Source organism: Lepisma saccharinum, chromosome 1, assembly GCF_977018435.1.
Source record: "Lepisma saccharinum chromosome 1, izLepSacc3.1, whole genome shotgun sequence".
Classification (NCBI taxonomy): domain Eukaryota; kingdom Metazoa; phylum Arthropoda; class Insecta; order Zygentoma; family Lepismatidae; genus Lepisma; species Lepisma saccharinum.
In genome coordinates this window covers 182,240,285-182,252,789 of record NC_139229.1, presented here as the reverse complement: position 1 = coordinate 182,252,789, position 12,505 = coordinate 182,240,285, and the positions used below count along the sequence as shown (strand labels likewise).

General features: G+C 34.0%; 1 protein-coding gene across 2 annotated transcripts in view; it reads right to left on the bottom strand.

The window, feature by feature from the left end:
* The window catches only part of Pfas (phosphoribosylformylglycinamidine synthase), a 68,870-nt gene that overhangs the window by 33,295 nt on the left and 23,070 nt on the right, over window positions 1-12,505 (bottom strand). For both annotated transcript variants that reach the window (XM_083143891.1, XM_083143884.1), the window contains exons 2-10: window positions 8,761-9,032; window positions 7,690-7,840; window positions 6,511-6,661; window positions 5,704-5,840; window positions 5,091-5,203; window positions 4,362-4,502; window positions 3,748-3,860; window positions 2,382-2,642; window positions 503-576 (exon numbers count right to left, since the gene is read on the bottom strand). In XM_083143891.1, the coding sequence (XP_083000017.1) occupies window positions 503-576; window positions 2,382-2,642; window positions 3,748-3,860; window positions 4,362-4,502; window positions 5,091-5,203; window positions 5,704-5,840; window positions 6,511-6,661; window positions 7,690-7,840; window positions 8,761-9,026 (1,407 nt within the window). In that variant the 5' untranslated portion in view covers window positions 9,027-9,032. The remainder of the gene's footprint in view (window positions 1-502; window positions 577-2,381; window positions 2,643-3,747; window positions 3,861-4,361; window positions 4,503-5,090; window positions 5,204-5,703; window positions 5,841-6,510; window positions 6,662-7,689; window positions 7,841-8,760; window positions 9,033-12,505) is intronic.

The window sequence follows — 12,505 nt, the reverse complement described above, 5'->3', positions numbered from 1 at the left end:
ACTGATTAAGATTTATTTTGCTTTCTGTTATTTAGTGTAATTTTTCCGAAACTTTTGGCTAATCGCAATGATGATAATGAGTGATGATATGATGAAATTGATGAAGGGACACACTTAAAGAACATCCATGCTAGGATTCGAACCTGTAATCTCTGGTTTCGTAGTATGCTGTGCAAACCACATTTGGTAACATTATCTTCAATAATACAGATATTTGAAAATAATGGTTACAAACCCCGCTCTTAATTTTGCAGCACCTCACATCAGAGGAAATCATGCTCAATGATATAAGACACTGGTGGGCTGATTTAATTAATGTAATTTATTTGTAGCATCACAACAGGGAAGTGAGAAGATTATGGAAAGAAATGGGGCAAAATAAGGATAGAAAATAACTGTAACCTTAATAAAAGGGATATCATCCCAACAACTGTCCGGAGTACCTGGGAAGATACAATATACGTATACAAAAAATCTTTGCAATGCCAAATTCTAATCTTACCTCAACTGAACTAGCAGCTCCACCACCCACTCCTATTCTGTACACTGGCCCTCCCAACTTCACAACCTGCATTTCTGAAAGACAAAAGAATTACTATACTGATGGTGAGAGTCAAGAGTTTGATGCTTCATGTCTAATGGTTCTAGAAATATACATTCTATATATATTTTGTCATAAAATCCTAGCATAATGATGTTTAATGTCAACTTTTTTTCAGTTAGCAGTCTTTCTGAGGAGTTACTTTAATCAGATGAATTTGTAGATTTACTACTTGTTAGACGAGAAAAAAAATGTAGCTGAAAAGAATTGTCTATTATCTTGCTTAAAAATCGTGGAATGTTCAATTCCATACAATACAATAACAACATTACATGTGTGGAAGTTGTAGGTCATTGTGTTCTTATGCTTTTTATTTGTACACTCTATGATTCAACAGCATGCTGATGTACAGAAAAAAGGTTTTCCTAGCTCTTCTAAACATGGATATTTTCTTTATTGGATGGAATTTTCTTTTTCTTTTACAGACTTGCTTTTATATTCATAAATCTTGCCTGAAACTTTAAGTAAATAAATATTGTGTAAAACAAACTGAATGATGGACAGTTTGTGTACAAATTTCTTTGTGTTTAATTATCTGTTCATAAAAGATATTTGAATAAATATATTTCTTTGAATAAATCACAATACTACTTGCATAAACACATTTAACTGTCTCTTCAGTAATGAAGAAAGCAATTTCTGAATGACATATCAATCAAGTTTGATTAGTTTTATAAGAAAGACGTTCAATGCAAGAGGCATGGACGTCCACAGGATTTTTTCCAGGGAGGGGCAGAGGGGACATATTTTTCTACAAAATAGTGATGCTCCCTCAAAAAACAATATTTCAGTCTGAAATTATTATGTTTCTTCAAAGAATTTATAATAATTAACAAATTACTGTGATTGAAATGAAATTATGAGAAATATATAATTTTTAAATACACATTCATTTTCCAGGGGGGGGGCTGTGGCCCCCCTTCCGGATGCCCATGGCAAGAGGGGTATGTATATATATATATATTACATATATAGTATACTTTACCTGGATGCTACAATGTGATAATTTTTCATCAAATCCTAACTGTGAGCATGAAAGCAAAAAATGAAGAAAACTATTTCATTACTTTTCATCACAACAGTTGAAGTGCAAAAAATAAGGTTTGTTCTACAACAAATAACAACTCAAATTTCTCTACGTCTTATACATATTGTACACGTTACTGTACATTAGGATCAGGTAACTAAACAATGTGATCAGATTCACTTTCATTGAGTTTATTCCAGACACAAGAACACATGTGTCAATTTCAAAGCAACCTACAAATGATTCTTATAAATGTGTTAGTCACAAGCAAAGTGTTGGGTTATCGTATAATTGTGGGAATCAGTGCGTCAGCTTGTACACATTAAGCTGTTCAAGAAGTTATTCTCTTCCTCTACCCTCCATCTCAAAAGGAAATGAGAAAGAAAAGGTACATAGTATTCAATCAAATTTATAATAATGTAATAATACAACAATTAAACTGAATACATGAGTTTTTGTTCTAAGTCCACTTTATGCACAGACAGGTTAATTGGGACTAGACCTAGAGTTTAAAGTGGGATCTGAACCACTATGTGCCTCCACCAGGTATCGAATCCGGGGCCCCTTGATTACAAGGTGACTATGTTACCACTATGCCATCGGGGATGCCCAAAAAAACTGAATACATATATACACACATATTCATCCATCATGTCCATTACAGATAAGTACATTGTAAGAGCTTCTCATTCCAAAAAGGTTTCATAAACTACAATTAAGGCTACAATTACTAACATCAGAACAGCAGTGTACCTTTTTCTGGTGTTAATTTTGTAGTCATGTTGGAATCCATTGCACCTATGCCTCCACTAAACATGATGGGCTTGACATACTCCCGTCTTTCCCCATTGGGTAATCTTAAGCCAAAAGACCTTGCAAAACCTGAAATAACAGGCTCTCCAAACTTGTTCCCATAGTCAGAAGCACCATTACTTGCCTCAATGATTACTTCAATGGGAGGAGCAAAGTTTCCTGGATAAGGAAAGGTCTCGTCCTCCCATGGCAGTTTGTAATCTGGAAAAGATATAGATCTATGATAACATATACTTAAAACATGGCTTAAGTTGTGTCATTTCATAATGATACTGATGTTCTCATTGTTCATAGGGTAATTATATTTGTACATTTCATCAGATTCAAATTACCCTGAGCATGTAAAAGTATTACATTGCTACCTTACCATGTTAGTCGATCTGAGTTTGCACTAAAATATTCCTACATTATTTTATGTAATGAACAAAATACTTACGGCTGAGGCAACATCACATTGAACTGAAACACACAGTGCACAACAAAACACTTAAAAATTTCTTCAACATTTCGTTCAAGGTAAACACAGGTGGAAGATACGAAAAATTTTCTCTCAAAAAATATCAATGAAAACAGCATGGTAACAGGTTTCCTTTATTCTAGATGTGTTCAACATCCAAGATTAAAAAAGGAAAAGTTCAAATATTATTTCTGGTGGACCTGACACTAAAGTAACCAGTGATCTGCATCATTTCATGTCACTTCCAGTTTTAGCATTGAGCTTGATGACATATTCTTATTCAGCAGCAGTTTTCTTTTCTCCTCCTCCAATTCATGACATTTTACTCTCTTTTCCTGACTTTGACTATATGAAACTGGCAGACAATTCTTAAACATCATTTAGTTCATTCCCAATATCTTTCAATAGATAACAAAATCTCTTTCATGTTTGTGGAATAAACGACGTGGTTGATAATAATTAGACGTAAGCGAGTTACTAATTTTTAACTGCAAAACTTGTAGAGGTTCTATTAATTTCGATGGCCTCTGCCAACATCCACTTGGGAACTCGAACTACAAGTAGGTTTGCGAATAAAATTTAGTAACTCGCTTAACCTAATTATAAAATCTCTTATTGTTAGATAGAGTCAGGATTTGATTGTAGTCACAGACTGCATTGTAGTACTCTATTAAAGTCAATGGGTTTGTTACAATCTACAAGTTCCCACGACTGTATATCCTATCCACATTCACACTCAATGTTTAGAAATTACAAATTAGAAAAGTACATCCTCATTTAATTATTCTAGTAATATCAAGGAATTACTGCAAATAATCAGTTCAATATTATGTAACATTTTCAACTCACCTTCCAGAAGCAAGTTACCAAAACTGTAACCTGCTGTTCCAGCAATGTAGTGGCCTCCTCGCCCAACAGCATGGACATCTCTCAAACGTCCACCTGTTCCTGTAGTAGCACCACTAAATAATGCACCAAAAGAAAAAAATGTTAATATGAAAAACTTGAGAAATCAAACAACTGATGAAAATACTTTTAGAAACTAGATACAACAGAGATACAGAAAATATTGGAATTTGTCAGACATAGCACTTGTATAAGGACCATTAAAAAATAAACATGTCTTGTTATTTAAAAAAATAATTGTCCAAAGAGAAATTCAAATAACACAACAAAGCAAGTGGAAAGTGGAAATTTTATGGTTTCACCAACACTTGAATTCCTCAATCTAGCAATCTGTTTGAAACACCTGAGTTGCAAAGCCAGCCTCTGGTTTCACCATGCCTTCCACCTTTGTGTCTTCAAATTCTCAAGTACTTTAAAATTGTATCTTACATTATGTTATGCAATGTTTCAAGGCTCATTTCAGAATCTCAATTAATCAAATAATGCAGTTTTATCCTACAGAATTAAAAGAGAGAGAGAGAGGGGTTACAGATAACACATTACAAGTAAATACACACCTGAAAGGAGCTACTCCAGTGGGAAAGTTATGAGTTTCTGCTGTGAATATGATATGTGATTTGTTAGGACCAACAGAGAATTGACTAGGTTCTGTTGAATCACGTGGGCGAAAAGCTTTGACATCAAATCCCTCAATGGCACTAAAAAAGATAGAGAGGAAAGTCAGACTTATAGCACTAATATTATTTTTAAAACAAAGTGAGTTAACTCAGTTGAGGTAACCCCAAGAATATAATAATGACAAACCAAGTTAAGTTCATTCTCTAACTTATGATCGGTAACAAAAAGAAGTCAGTGTTCAAAAGTTGCTCTTAACACTTAGATGCAAATGTACTACATGGTTGTCTCACACAAATAAATTTCGTGGTTGTCTCACACTTCTTCTTAATGAAAGAATAAATATTTTAAGCATAATTAAATATATGTTTCTTTGAGTTGCTAGGAAGAAAAGTTTACAAGAAAGTGAAAATACACAATAATGCCCCTTGCAACTCAACCTTCATGCAAGCATTCCAACAACTTTCTCATTCCTCATTGAAGACAGAACAAATTTTACAGTGAAATTACATCAGTATACAACACAAAGAATACCAAAATTGTTTTAAAAAATGTGCAATGAAACAACTATGAATGATTGATTACACAACAGAGGCAAGGCTGAATTTAATATCCATACAAAACTATTTCTTTCATAATAAATGCAGCACAAAGGGAATAGAATTACTTACCTACTGTTGTCACTGAACTTAATTACATTATTTGGATTACTTGTATTTTGTGTATTTATGATCATATCTATCAAAGACTCTGGATGTTCCTTTCCATCAATCACCATACGACCCTTAAAAGAAGAAAAAATGTAATTGCCAACTGACAATTTCTGAGAATTTACAATACCGTCTTTGCATCTTAGCTATCTTCTTCCTTACTAAACTTCTGAAGAACTTCTACCCAGTAGAAACAAGTTAGATGCATGTGCAGTACGCCCACAACCATCTTACAACAATGCAACATAAAGCACCTTAACAGCTCAATTAGGTATAAAATATATTGTTAAGTGTATGTGGTCATAAACCATAACTAATTCTTATTTTGCTTGTGCACTATAATAATAATTACTTCCAGTATTTTCTCAAATTGATTAACATGCAGCATCAAACAATATAAGCAATGAAAATGATTGGTGCTAATGTAAGTAATTCTGGATCTCGTGTGATAACGATAATTTTTTTAAAAAAATAATACTCCTTGCACATTCTTAGTATCATGAATGCAAAGCATAAATACAAAAATACAAATACTAAAACAAGAAGTATAATAATAAAAAAAACATGCACACACCTTAAAAAACCAGTGTCTACTATGTTCACTATTTGACTGTGCCAGATCAAAGCACTCGACACTGGTAGGGTTCCTTTGTAGTTTGGTTTTGAACAACTCTGTGTAAAAATCTAAATCAAACTCATCAAATGCCAGTCCTGAAACAAGACGATAAAAAAATCCTGTACTGCTTGGATAATAAAATTGTTAAATATATCATTCATTGTTGGACCAATGTACTGTACCTACTACCCATAATGACTATTTAATTTGTTACTTTTAAGTTAAAGAGTATAATGAGCATCATTATTCAGAATTGTCAATGGAACTACCACACCTGTGCCAAGGAATGGTAGTGAGAAACTTGCATCAACCACCACCACTAAGCCCTCTGGTGGGAAAAGACAGAACCATGCTGCCCACAAAACGTCTGTACATAGCTGAGGAAGTTGCCGGACAGGCAGTGAAATCAAGGACATTTCAAAACTTTAAGTTGAATCTGTTTGCAACTAGAGAATACGACACTGGATTATATTTCATTTCAAAAAACCAGTAGCGAAAGTATGTACTTCAATACTGGTTCAAGGCTTCAAGCAATTAGTACACAATAATTTAACCTTTTAAACCTAATTAGTGTATGTAACTGCACAATCCACCTCAAGAGCTTTGCACTGAAAAAAAATGTTAGCATGCTCCTTTTAATGAAGAAAATAACTTTTACAAATACTATCACATAAGAATTATGAGCAGACAAATCAAAGTAGCATTTTCGGCAATACTACTAATAAATATGTTATTCATCTTATTGTCGGTACTTGTAGTACTTACCCAAATGTTCATTTACTTCTTCCAGGGCTTTCCTACCTCCTGACACAACATCAACTTCGTACCAGGATTCAGGAACTATGCCAAGATCAAAGCTCTCTATTGGTTTTACATACCGGCATTGTGTCATACGATCATGTAAAGATGCCACTATCTGTTGAGAGAAAAGAGCATAAATAACAATATAATGATTTATTACTCATAATATGAGGGTTAAAATTCTTGATGAACATTCTCCCATACCTAGTCCATCCTTTTTTTATTACATTATCAAACTTGTAGTAATTGTCCATTACAAATGCCAGAAAATATGTGATCAGTTACCAGGTCCATCTTAGATTGTAAGCATTTCTTTATGCTGTCACTAAGTTAATCTGCACAATAGAGTATACATTTATGATGCCAAAGTTTCTATTTTAAATCCATCTTCCCATTTCACATTGTCGATTTGGGTTTTGACATCTAATGAATTTTCCACAAAAATACAGTCCACTTTATCTTTATCATCTCATTATTAAATTCCTTTACGAATTTGTAGGCTGGATGTTTAATCACATTTACCATTGGGTGTTTTTAAATTAAATTTAGGTAACCCGTAACACATATAACCAACATGGTAGGTGGATTAGACATCATAAGGCATCATCTTTTTTCCTTAGACAACAACCAACTATAATCTACTACTCTCTTATCTCGATTCTTCATAAGATTTATTAAGTATTCATGTATAATTTGGCACCCATTATACTCTATGCATTCCATTAGTTTCTTCCCATAAACTGTAATATGCAGTGTATCCTTTTTATCCACACAAATCCTGTACGTGACCATTGTTTGGCCTTCACATCTCTCTAATTTTTGCTTATTTATAAGCAAGATAGTGTAAGAGTGCCATTTGGGTTTTATTGTCTACACCTTGATATTTTCATTCAAATGTAACTGCATCATTTATGGGTTATATTTCTAATTCTACTTGTGGTTTTAATGACACTTACAGTAGTCAATGTCTATGTTCTCTTTTACCAATGTCCAGGTATGTTTTTATTACTATTACAAAATTTTTAAAATTCCTGCAAAATTATTTCTTATAATATTAACAAGAGATTAAAACCCCCAAATCAAAACTAAGGCACTTTTCACAGGGTACAAGACAAAAATTATTATTCAATATAAAAATGATACCTTTCCTTCTGTGCTTTCTTCAATGAGACTTGCAGAGCATGGGAACTTCATAAGGTACCTGGTTGAAATCTCCAAGCGAGTGATCTGAGAAAGACCAATAGAGTGGCATATTGACACAGCATTTGTAGAAAAAGCAGTTGAAAAATTGAGTCTGCAAGAAAAGAAATTTGGTAGCAAGTTAAGCCAATTGTTTATTAAGTTATCCAACAATCATCAATGTAATAGAAATACATGAGAAAATTTTAACATGTATGAGAACTAAAGTCTCATACAAGGTAAAATTTCAATTGATTCAATTGCATTACAAATAATAATGAAAATATTTTATGTAGATGTTGACTGATGTCACTACAATAAAATAATATTCTGAAATATATTTGAAGCACAAAACCTCGCACATTAAAAACTAGGGATGGGCTGATATTGATAAACGATATTCTAAAACTAAACTCCGTGGTGCAACAGAAGAGCCAGGACCAGCCAGAGCGGCTTTTCATTGGGTGACGCGTGGTAGCACATCGGTTCCCATCACCACTGTTTTCTGGTTTTCGTGACCAGTGCAGGCTATTTCTTTTAAAGTAGCTTCCCAATTGTCCTCACGATGCTGTGTTGATGTCAAAATTTTGGGAGTTTCCACTGGGAACCAAACCAGGGACCACTCGCACCAAAGGCGAGAGCACTAACCACTTGGCTACATGGGAGCCCAAACAATATTCTATTGATCAAATGGTTCATTGGTCTCCTTAAACACTGTATGTTACCAGATGAACCAAGCTTTTGCAATACAGAGAAGATGCATATTTAGACATTTCTTTGAAAAAAAAAAGTATGGAATGGAGATTATTTAATGATGTCCATAAAAATTATAACAGTGGTGCAATATTGCAGTAAATTGTAAGGTATTTATAGATATTTCGGATCGGTTAATAATATCGGTAATTATCGATACCGATAAAGTACAGATTAATTTCTCCTATCCCTACTAAAAGCAATACACATAAAGAAAAACAGTACAGTTATTACAAAATTGCATGACTAAGGTAAAAGCAAGAAATATTAACTCCATCTTACCGGGGCCCAATTTCAACAAGAAGTGTATCAGAATGGCATGATAAGTGGGACTTTGAGGACAAGTCCTGTGGATGAAATGGAGAACCCAAAATCCAACACAGTTGCTTCTCTTCAGCAGTATTCAGTGGACTGCTTAACTCAATGTTAAAACATGTTTCTGTCTCCAACTTTTCCAATGTTGGTGCTATTTCACGAAGCTGTTTCAATTTTACAGCCGTTGTCCCAGAACTAAGGCCAGGCTTCTTATACAACCTAAAGATTGGCATCTTTTCCTGAAACAAAATTCATACAGGACTGAGAAATAGGTTTTACTGAGTAAGATTACATATCAAATCAATAGCAGATAAAATAATACATCCATTCTCAATTAATATGCAATTTTGTCCTCTCTACTATGAAAGAAAATATGTCTTGGTCTTATCAGTAACACACATTCCTTTGTAAATGTGGGACAAACGGGATGCACCAATGCACAGCAACATGATAAACATCAATGCAGTAGACCTTTAGAAGAAAAAAAAACATACCTATATCTATCTATCTGCATAAATATTTTTTTACAAAAAAAACACAAACTAGCTATTTTTCCATGGTGAAATGGGCAATTCTTGAAGTTGGTGGTTGTTGTGTTTCATTTCTATTTTTATTACTTGCTTAGGTTTATTGTGATGGTAAATGGTGTACTGATTAAACACTTGTTGTGACAACAAGTGTTTCGATGCATTATAGCATTCAGGTTGGTGATGTTTCCAACCCACTGTGTCATTTTATCAGGGACGTCATTAAGGGAAGCGGCACTATCCCCACCAAACATCCATGTGGCCCCGGCAAACTGTTCTGTATTTGAACACATTTCATATTTGCACTGTTGTCATACTTATACACCTGATTCCAGCACTCCTCTATGTTTATATCTAAACCAGGAAAAAGGGTTTTCTCTACTTCTCCATTTTCTTCGAGTAAATTTATAAATCGAAAGACTAATGACATTGTTCTTGGTGTATCAGTCATTATGTTAATGAGTTCATTCTACATTTAGTTTCCCGAATAATGGCTGTGGATTTCGCGAGTCTATATCCGTAGACTGTTGGGGGCTAAAGGAGAAAATGATGTTCCTTTCCGACAAGACTATACATATATATGTATGTATGTATACAGTATAGGGCTATATGGTGTATACATAGTTTGTTTATTTATAATAGTTTGATAGAAAAAAACCAAACAGACCAACCTAGCTACGTCCCTGCATTTTATTATTATGTTTATATCTAAAACCAGGGAAAAGGGTTTTCTCTACTTCTCAATTTTCTTCTAGCAAATTCCCAAATGTAAAGACTAATCACATTGTTCGTGGTGTATCAGTCATTAAGTTAATAAGTTCATTCTACGTTTAGTTTCCCAAATAATGGCTGTGGATTTCGCGAGTCTATATCCGTAGACTGTTGGGGGCTACAGGAGAAAATGATGTTGCTTTCCAACATGCATGTATGTATGTATGAAAACACATTTGATGTTGTGAATAGCATAGTGACTTATTACAGCAGTTTACACAAAATAGGAGACATCATGTTATTACAATACATTCAAATGAGTTCAATAATAAAAAAAAATGTGAACATTATTTTGCATCAAAATATAACATAATATTTGAATTCTTTTACTGAGCATAGTGCTAATTTAAAATATGAATAAGGTAATTTGAACATACATTCTTTTCTTGTGTTATTTGTGGAACATTATTTTCTCCTGTAGCTACATTATTTGGTTCCGAGTGTCTAAGTGAAACTGAACCTAATTTAACACCATTAAGCCTTGTTTCCATGATTATGAAAAACTAAATATCCTGACCAAGGCAGTAATTTATTTTATTAAAAACATAAACTAAACGTAACGTTTCAACCTTCTAGCAAGGTCTTCTTCAGACTCTGTATCAAGTACAAAAGTAACAAGATACAAAAACAGGGCATTATATATACACAAACATTACTCCCTTCAGGCTATTAGAAAGTTGTTTGGAACTTTCTAGCAGGTGGCTTTCACTTGGCAACTGTACTTTAACCTAAAAGGCTAAACATAATTGCTTCCATATAGAATGTGGTTGGACTCTTTATCTCTCGCTCTTTTTCCTTCATTTTTCTCCCTTCTCCTCTCCTCCTTCTCTCTTGTCCTTTCCACTCTTTCTATCACTTTCTTCTATTCTTTGTTTAACTTCAGTCCCCCATTCCAGTTCATTGTGTCTTCTTCACCTTTCTTCTCCATTTCTTTGGCTTCCTTCCATTTTCTCACTAGCATTCTCTTCTACCTTCCTGCTTAGCCTCATCCCAGTCTATGTCATGTCCTGTTTCTCTCGTGTGTTTAAATATTGCATTTCTCTCTCTCTTAAGTCGTACATCATCCCTATGTTGTTTTAACCTGTCTTTCAGCCTTTTTTCATTTCTCCTATGTACACACACTGACATTCTTTACATTTCACTTAGTAGATAATCCCTTCCTCTTCCTCTTCTCTGTTTTCCTTTTTCTTGCTTGCATTCTTCGCTATTCCTAAGATGCTTCTCCCTCCCTTCCTGTAAGTTTTAATTCCCGCTCTCCTAAGCACTTTGCATATCTTTTCTGTGGTCTTCCCCATACTCCTTATTCCAAACCATCTCTCTTTTTCTTTCTCTTCCAATTCTCCCCTGCCCGTTTTCTTCCTTCTTCTGTTTATGTCCAGTCTATCCTGCTTCTCATAGTCATTCTTTTCCAGCTGTTTCCATAGGCTATTTATTTTGCCTTCTCTTTCACATTCTTTCATGCATATTTTCTTTATTCTGTCCGTCCATAAACAACTTTCTAATAGTCTGGAGGGAGTAATGTTTGTGTATATATAATGCCCTGTTTTTGTATCTTGTTACTTTTGTACTTGATACAGAGTCTGAAGAAGACCTTGCTAGAAGGTTGAAACGTTACGTTTAGTTTATGTATTTAATGAAATAAATTACTGCCTTGGTCAGAATATTTAGTTTTTCTAAATTTAAGTGGAATCCACCATTCAGGAGCTATTAATTACAAGGAGACAGTTTTACCACTTCATTGGGAAGGCCCTAAGGCACTATTTGTGGAGATATACAGCATCTTTCTGCTGGTTATGTTCATCAGGTGTATTGGGTGTATGCAATTAGTTTCTCCATTCCCACTTCTCAAGCTTGTGTTATATGGTGCAATGATGAAACTTTCAATAAGCACATACAATAAAAATAAATTAAGTTCTTTCAAAGACTATTACATTTCCATGAGATAGTGGCTGAAACAGGAAATGTGACAATGATTGAAATAATATTACAGTAATATTGGAATAATGCCTCCGTGAACTGTTTATTTCTTTGCGTTGGAAATAATCTGCACCATCCTATAGTTAATATTTCAAGCATGTTCTAAATATAGTGTAAGACTTAGGGAGAATTCACATGAGACAGGTGACACATGTCACTTGAGGATCTCACCACTTCAAAACAGGCTTGTGCACCCAGTTATGCTGCTTTGGTGTGAAATGTTTCTGTTGATTTGCTCATTCTCAAGCAACATGAAGCTTGTCGCTTCGGTCTGAAATCTCCCTTAGTGAGTGAGAGATTGTGTGTATGCTTTTGTATTTGTTTTACATATTTACATTTGAAAGCATAAATGTGTTTTTTTTCCCCTTTATGGTCCAATATTGTCACTTTGGCATCTCTTTAAAGGTTATATTTTTGCTATACATTTTTCACAGAGT